This window comes from Wasmannia auropunctata, unplaced genomic scaffold, assembly GCF_000956235.1.
Source record: "Wasmannia auropunctata unplaced genomic scaffold, wasmannia.A_1.0 LD335903.1, whole genome shotgun sequence".
NCBI classification, from domain to species: Eukaryota; Metazoa; Arthropoda; class Insecta; order Hymenoptera; family Formicidae; genus Wasmannia; species Wasmannia auropunctata.
The window spans coordinates 1754736-1763662 of NW_012026987.1; the positions used below are offsets into that span (position 1 = coordinate 1754736).

General features: G+C 40.9%; 1 protein-coding gene across 1 annotated transcript; it reads left to right on the top strand.

The window, feature by feature from the left end:
- Positions 1-2478: 2478 nt before the first annotated feature.
- Positions 2479-6653, top strand: LOC105455493 (DDB1- and CUL4-associated factor 11; the record flags this gene model as incomplete). The annotated part of the gene is made up of 9 exons (XM_011698862.1): positions 2479-2631; positions 2872-3130; positions 3252-3398; positions 3493-3668; positions 3763-3855; positions 4047-4293; positions 4473-4625; positions 4719-4825; positions 5101-6653. Coding segments are annotated over 9 exons (1587 nt in total), but the record flags the coding sequence as incomplete, so codon positions are not given.
- Positions 6654-8927: the final 2274 nt, after the last annotated feature.

Below are 8927 nucleotides of genomic sequence, written 5' to 3' on the forward strand. Positions count from 1 at the left end.
GAAATTATGAGAGAGAGAGAGAGAGAGAGAGAGATAAATGAATTTTTAAAGATTAAAAAAGGGAAATGGGCGCGGATCTTCTCGCAGCGAGATACCGGCCATTAATCTGTTATTTCCTTCGGATATGTCGAATTGGCCGCGTACATGCATCAGTAAAAATACGAGATCATTGTAATACCGAACTAACCGCGAGACTGACCGCGAAATTAATCGTGGCGCGAAATTAATTAACGATCTTCCGGCGTTTCATCGGATGAAGCTCGAATCACAGCCACGTGTCTGGCCTGAATTGTGCGCCCCTGACACGTAAACTTTTAATATCGCTGTCCTGTATAGCACTCTAATCTCTCAGTAAACTCCTCTCTCTCTCTCTCTCTCTCTCTCTCTCGCTCTCCCTCCCTCTCTCTCTCTCAATCTGCGTGACCTTTGCCTCTTAAACTTCAGAACACACCCGAAGTTCAGACGTTTTACCTTTCAAATATTATACCTTATAGTATAAGTGATAACGAATATACTCGATTTACATCGAACGGAAGTTTCCTGGGAAAATCCGAAGGGTCGCGTTTTTGCGAAATGCCAATTTAACGGAAATCACAAAGGATTCACAAAACTGCTGACGAAAAAAAAGAGAAAGGATACATTGTGACGTGTGTGTAATGTTGCACAAAATCATGAAACCGTGGCGGGATCGCGTAGGTGTCGTATATCAGAAGCATTTAATTGTGATGCACAGAAATTCCCTTGCAGAAATTTAATACTGGACCGGCTAAATAATTATTTTGTGAGTATTATTAAAAGCGCTGTTTGTTAGTATTAAATTTCAATATCTGCATTATTAATTTATTCTCGCCAATATTAAATTTCTGTGTATGAGAAATAACGATAAAAAACGATAATAAACGATAAAAAAAACCAGAATGTCGGTAGCATCATTAGTATCAGTATCGAGCTGTCAATAATTACATAATCTTTCGATATGTCGAAGCACACCTGCAGGATTGAACTTGCTTGATGTCAATAATATTTAATATTGCAAACATATAACGTACAATAGCCTCGTGGGAGCCGTATCGGACAGAATTGAACGAATCTATCACTCGTATTTGTTGAAAAATGTATAAAATGCATATTGGACAACGAAATCGTTTAATTCAATCGACGAAAATTGCTTAAATCTAATTAAACTTCTAACTATTATAATTCATCGTCAATCCCAATCTAATCTTGTTTTTTTTTCCACCGTGTTAGCTAGCCAATGTGTAAAACGTTAACCAAAATACAATAATTCTGTTCGTAAGAAGACAGATAGTACAAATATTATTTGGTAAAAATTACAAAATTAACGTGTGTAGGCTCAGATAATTTAAAATCAAACAATATGTCAAAGACAAACGAGCCGAGCTAGGTGTTCGTACCAAATAAAATTTAATGATAAACATTTAAAAGTAATATAAACATAAAAAATTTCAAACTCGATTTCAATCTTCAATATCATATATATCATCGATGGTTATAGAACAGAAATCGAATACAAAATTTGAATGGAAATTTAGTAGATTTGCGCACCTATTCACATATTTTAGCTCGATGTCAAAAATAAAAAAAAACTCGATGAATGTATAACATTCGCTGTACCTCTGTTGTTCGCATATATTATATATCGTTGTGACAATAATAAACCACGGTACATATTTACAGAATCGATCGAGTCTCAAGAATAGAATTCTTGATTTTGGCTGATATTGAACATCAGAAAATCAAGGACAAGGATGTGTATCTTACTTGTGCAATTACGGAATTGAAAAAAAAAATAGCACTTTTCGGAGTTTATCTATGGCTGCGTTCTATTTAACGCTCGCGACGCGCGCGAGCATTAACTTGTTCTTAACATTTGATTATAAACAACAGGAATGAAATGATTTCAAGAGCGTTGCGAGCGTTAAATGGAACGCACCCTGTATAAGCCGTTTAAAAAAATCGGCTGCTTCTCGCGCGATTAAAGATCCACACACAGAAACGAATTTCTCATATATGCATATGTCATCATATATACATACGTATAGCTGCACATATAGCGTCGAAAAAAACTCGCCAATCAGCTGTCCGATGCAAAGGACGTCATATGCTGCATCTTTCACATCGGCCTTTCGATCTGTCATTCGCATCGCGCGTTGCAATCTGAACGGGCCTTTACTTCGCCCTCCCCCCTCCCCTGCCTCCCCCCTCACTCCATTCCCCGTCATCCAGCGCGCGCTGTTTTCATAACCTTTCCCCCTGTCTTTCGCTCGCTCTCGCTTTCCGAAACGGTTCTCCGCGACGGTTTTTCGTTGTCGCCCTACACCTTCCGGCCATCGTGATCCGGTTGCTTCGAGGGGACGAGGAAGAGAGTCGCTCGCTTTCACGAGAGCGACTCGCACGGGGGGGACGTTGTTGCCCTCGCCACCACCGCGCTCGTCGTCTCGGCTCGCATAACCTCGACGCGGCACCTCGACGCGGCACGGCCGTGCCGAGCAACGTCCTCGGTGCTGTCTCTTTTGTTCCAGCGGTACTATAGATATAAATGATGAAACGGAGGAGGAATTGGCGCGAATTCGCGCGCGAGCGAGGTTTCCAGATACAACCAGATTAGAGGTGAGTTGTCAAACCGTGGGAGTCAACAACCACGTTTCCCCTCCCGGCGCGGGTCTCGGGAGTGAACTCGGAAATTTGTACCGAAGGCAAAGAAAAAGAAAAAAAAAACGAAAACCATGCCTTGACCTTGCGTACACCACCTGTCGCTACTTCCCGCTCTCCCCTCACGCCTCGAAATCTCTCTTCCCATCCGAATTATCCGAGTTAAAAAATATCTCACGTTGTCCGATTGCTTTTCAGCAAAACGACATAACCGTCGTTACCAAGTACGCCTGCGGGGCCGTTGGCGAGAACAGCGCGTCTATCACACCAATAATACAGAGACGGGCTCTCAGGCAGCACGGTTTTAGCGTTAACGAAAGATGTAGTATAAGAAATAGTCTTTTGCCGAATAAGCAAGAAATCATACACGACTACGGCTCGAAGGTATTCTGCGGTTCGTATTCCAAAGATGGAGAATACTTCATCACTGCCACTCAAGGTACTGCTGGCGATACAGGTACCGCGTCATTGTCGTACGGAACGTTGTATACAAATTTTCCATGCGCGTCGCTCCACATTGGCTCGTGACCACCGCCCCCCCCCTCCCCGTCTATAATTGCTCGCGTGAATCTTTGCAGATAAATGGTTACACGTATATCGGTCGAACAACGGCAATTTTGTCTTGTACAATCGGATGCTGGCGCACGACGTGGGCTGGAGCGTCCTGGACGTCGCGTTCAGTCCGAACGGCGAACATTTTGCGTACTCCAGCTGGGCGGACTGCTGTAAGTGGCGTCGCGAGTCGATCGCAGCATTGCGCCCGCCCGATCGCGCGAACCCCGCCAGCAGTCTTGTACCAGTGTGCGGTTTGTTTTGCAGTATATCAGTGTCACATGTCCAGACACTCGCTGGAGACGCTACAACTGATGCCGGGCGCGCGGCGATTTTGCGTCTTTTCCGTGGCCTTTTCGAGTGACGGCGCGGAGATCCTCGGCGGCGCCAACGACAGGTGCATCTACATGTACGATCTCGACCGCCACGAGCGAGTCTTGAAGGTTCGTGGAATCCGGTATTCGGAAGAGCGGGGAAGAGCGCGGCCTGTCACTCCTGTCGCACCTGTGTCATGTTCATTGATTTTTTTTTTTACAGTTCCTGGGTCACGACGAGGACGTAAACTGTATTGCCTACGCAGACGACAGCTCGCAGATCTTCTATAGCGCCAGCGACGACGGATTGGTCAAGGTAATAATTCATCGGCGTCCGAGAGGCGCCGCGCTCTCTTCAACGGTACAATTCCGAATGTCTTGGTGTATCGCGAGAGAAATCGAATGCGCGCTATAATTACAAAGACCAATGAATTTGACATGCACGCGACTATCCGGTCGACGTTCTCGCTCTGTATTACGTCTTTGAATGTCTTCCTGTCAGTTTAGGTGTGGGATAAGAGAAGGTTAAACCCCGCTAATCCGCGTGAAGTTGGAGTGTTGGCCGGTCATAGGGACGGAATCACGTACATCGATTCACGCGGCGACACGCGGTATTTAATAACCAATTCTAAAGACCAATGCATCAAATTGTGGGATGCGCGCATGTGTTCCGATTATAGAACCCAACAAAACGCTCGCCAGCAAATGGAGCATCGATACTGGGACTATCGATGGCAGCCTGTACCTCAACGATGTAAATATCTATTTACAAGCCAAAAAAAAAAGGAAAACGGAAGAAAGATACTCGTTAAGGCAACCATTATTTTTTTTTTACCTCTAAATTAATTAGATACATCCGAAACGTCTAAGGTGACAATTGATCTCCATCGTTATGCGCAATTACCAAGTACATACGATATTTTCCTGTTTCAGTTTGCGAACGAGGGTTCATAGATGGTGATACCAGTGTCATGACGTATTACGGTCATTCGGTTCGTAAGACTTTGATACGTTGTCATTTTTCGCCGCCGCACAACACCGGCCAGAGATACATTTACACGGGGGATTCATCGGGTTGCCTCGTCAGTAAGTGCCGAGTGTTGCGTTCCGCTTTTCTCAATACGCGAAACCAGCGTGTAAGCGAAGGCTGATGTCCCTATTTTTTTCTCTCATTCGCAGTATACGATCTTCTGACGGGAAGGATAAAGCGCAGGATAAAAGGTCACGTAGGATGCGTGCGCGATGTTAGCTGGCACCCTTTTAATCACAACATCATTACCTCATCTGTAAGTAAAATCATTTGATCGCGAAAACGCGTCTCGTGGATTTCGAACGAAAGAAACGTCGCGGGGAGAGCCATTTGTTTTTCACGTTTATGAGAAAAGAAGGGGAATTGTACGATATTTTTTTATAGAAAGAGAATTGAAAAAGCGTGAAAAATGTGTCTTCATCAATAAAATCCATAGTTTTTTTGTTTTGTCCAAATGCTCATGCAAAACTTTTGTCTTAAGTGCAATTACATGTGCCATTACGATAAGATAAATATGTTTTGTGCTTATAGTGGGATGGTACAATAGCCAAATGGGAATATAGTGAGAACGCCAATGAAAACGATGATCAGCGAGATCAGCAAGATGAGAGAGATCAGCAAGATCAACGAGATCGGCGAGATCAGCGAGATCAGCGAGATCGGCGAGATCAACGAGATCGGCGAGATCAGCGAGATCAACGAGATCAGCGAGACCAGCGTCCGCTGCGTCGGAGTGAGAGACTTCGAGCACAAAGAAGAGCAAGGATGCCCGATATAATGTGAGGGTTTCTATTTTCCGATTGTTTTTTCTTTCCTTTTTTTTCCAAGCAAATCTAATGTTCGCGATTGCTTGGAAAAAAAAAAGGGGAGAATGAGGGAAACGTCTATCGAGGAACGATCTTCCGTAGACGTCCATGTGATTCTCCGCCAGGAACGCAAATAGACATTGTACAAGACTGACGAACGCGATATATTTCTATCCGTCTCTGCCGTTGTGTTTGCATATTTCGCGATTCTCGTTGCGATCGTTTTTTTCCTTCGCATCGTTGATACAGATTGAATCGCCGATTCGATCTGTTTCAATGACACACAGACGATCGATTTATATGCGGCACAGAGAGCTTCCTCTTCGCGTTATAAGTATTTTGTATCGCGAAGCGTTTTAATCGAACGATCGCCATCTAGTTTTTATGAAATCTTTGATAAGCCATATCTTATCTCATCAAACCTCGACACTGATAAATTACGATTGGTTCTTATTTTTACAAGGGAACACACGTAAATACCTCCTCCCCTCCCGATTTCGACGAGTTTTGCATATCGATATTGTATCTATACATCCCTTAATATACATAAGCAACATAACACTCGTCAAAATTCGTCGAAACTTGGGGATCTTGGGGAAAGGAGGGAGAACTTGCGTGTACTTTCTTAGATTGACATTTTTATCTCATTTAGACGTATTTGATTTGAATTAATTAAATTTTAGGTTTGTTTACATCATTATAACTTTTGGAATAATCTTTTCCGAAAATATCAGAGTACAATTTTGGATCGAGTTTGGATCGCCTCGTTCTCGTTGTCGATTTCTAGCTATATATGCATAATTATAGCAAAATACATAATTGTTAAAGTCGGCAGCTGGTTTTATTACTTTATGCAATATAAAGGGAGATTCTTTTTATTATAACTGTAGTATACGAGATATTTTCTTTTGAAAGTAACCAGAAACCCGACGTGTTTATATTAAACGCGACGAACAACTTTCGCACAATCAAAACTTTAATTAAAATAAAATAATTTTTTGCGTTTTTTTACGCAGAATGGTGTCTTTACACTCTTTACAGTCACAAAGCAATGTCGTTTTGTGATACGCAGTGATACTTATCTTAGGTTCTATAAACATCAAACATATACACATTGAAATGAGATTTTCTCACCGAGCGAGAATATTTTAACATCAACAACAACATGACATCAAAAGAACATGATTGAAATTAACGTTTTTCAATGTAAACACAAATGAATTATTTTAGTAAAGTGAAGTAAACAATTAGTTTAAAAGATAAAAAGTAAGACTCGTGGAAAGTACAAATATAATATTGGTATCGCGGCGTATATGAGTCAGCGCGGTAAATGGTTCGTTACGAATATACGAAATTATAAACACTATTTGTTGAAATTATTTTTCATTGCGCACCATTTGCCGCGCCGACTCGTACACGCCGCGATACCAATATTAAATTAATTTAAAATTGGTGGAAATGATTCGCGTGGTGAGGGAGTACTATTTTTCCTACACAAGAGATTTAGTTAGTTAATTATTCAATTAATTCACAACAAACGTTTGGAGTGATTTATGATTCGTTAATTAATTAATTGATTAATTAACAAGAAAAGATCAGAATGATTTGTGATTTGTTGTTAATTAATCATGAATAATTTATTTATAAGCAATTAGAAATGAGCGCAGGATAATCGGGGCGATCCATGATTTTAAACTAATTGCAACCTTTACCGCAATTAATTAAAGTTTGATGTAATTTTTATCTCGAAAAGATGTAACATATTGTTGGTTTAATAAAATGCCATATGGCTCGGCGTTTTAATATTATTAATCTCAAGTTTTTAGGACAGAAATCTTTTATCACATCCAAATTTCTCCCTGAAAGTCACAAAAATTATAAGCCCAAGAAATTTTTCTCCAAGTATTTACCTCTCTTTCCAAAAAAAAAACCTGTTCCTATTTGAAAAAATTAATAGTATACCCATTGTAATTGTGTGTTATATACTATGTTGTTATATATTACGCTTTTATTGATATTTACAGCATAATTAATTATCTCATTCTGTCGGGCATTAATACGTAATTGAATGCACGCAGTTACGTAACGCAAAATCCAACACGTGTAGGAGAAGAACGAAGGCGCGCGCGCGCGCATAGAAAAGATCTTTGAACTGGCGTGACCTTTCGTCGGAAGCCGCGTAAAATAAACGATAATTGATTTAGCTCGCGGAAAGACAAGAATTTGGAAGCCGCACCAATTCCGATGGATCGTGACGTAACTCGCGACGCGCAAGTATCGTTGCGATTACGGGAGTGCTACAAATACGATAAAACTACCTATAGCTTTGTAAATCTCGGATAAATTATCATCCTGAAGCGTCTCTCGGAATTTTCTTTACATACATATAAAACACAATTTCATTAATAACATTTTTGAAAGCGCGCAGAATTTTGTCGACCTTCCATCTGAGGCACATTTTGTTAAATCCTTGAGGAATGTCTCTCCATGCGACGCGATGGACTAATTATCTCGAGACAAAAAAATACGCGAGCCACATAATTGCCTCCGTAATCACCGTGCATTTCCTCTCGCCGGTTTTCTACATGGAAATCGTTTGACAGCCGTTTTGCGAAGACAAAGGCGAAGACGAGCCTCGGCGCTTCCAGATTTAGCGCGACGAAGATGCGCGTCGCGTTAAATTGAAAAAAAAAGTCCCATTGTCGATGAGGTACACGCGCGGCGTGTGTACGTTTTCCGGATGGTCCTTGAGGAAGTGAGCCTTGGATGAGATGTTTCTGATGCGAACGAACGCGACTTATTCGGATCTAGCGGCGCCGACAATAAAAATCCGACAGTCCATAAATGGCGCTGCCTTAATTTCTAATGTGCTATATTTACGGTGACGTCATGTACATACGTAAAAACGAGGTGCAAATTTTTTCGCACGTTTTTTCCTCCCATTATTCATCGCTAATGCAATGACGAGGCAAGAGGATAGCGCGCGACTTGCGCAAGATAAAGGCTTAGAATAACAGGGATCTAAGGAAGATTCATTGGAAACTGAAAGAGCATCGACTTTGTATTATATCTCGAATTTTTTTTTAAAGATAAATCTCCGAAAAAAATAACTTTTACTGAAAACCGATAGAATCTAACGTTTGCACTGCAAATCCATGTGTGTGTACTATAGTTACTTTTTACGCATTTATACGCGTGCTATATTTTTACACCGTTTATCTGTCTTTTACACAGTTAAATGCATATTTTTTACACGCCTAATTCTATAATAATATGTGTAAGCGTATAAAAAATATGCATTTAACTGTGTAAAACACAGATAAACGGTGTAAAAATATAACACGCATATAAATGCGTAAAAAGTGACTATAAATTTACACATTTGGATTTGCAGGGTGCCCTATTGTATAAATGAATACGGAAAAGAAACAGATTGATGAACGTATCATTCTTCCATCGGTATCGAACTTAATGTGACCCCATTTCGCGTAATCTCACCGTGACAAATCTCAACTAATTCGATATTCTTTTCCGAATTTTATCAAATTGTGC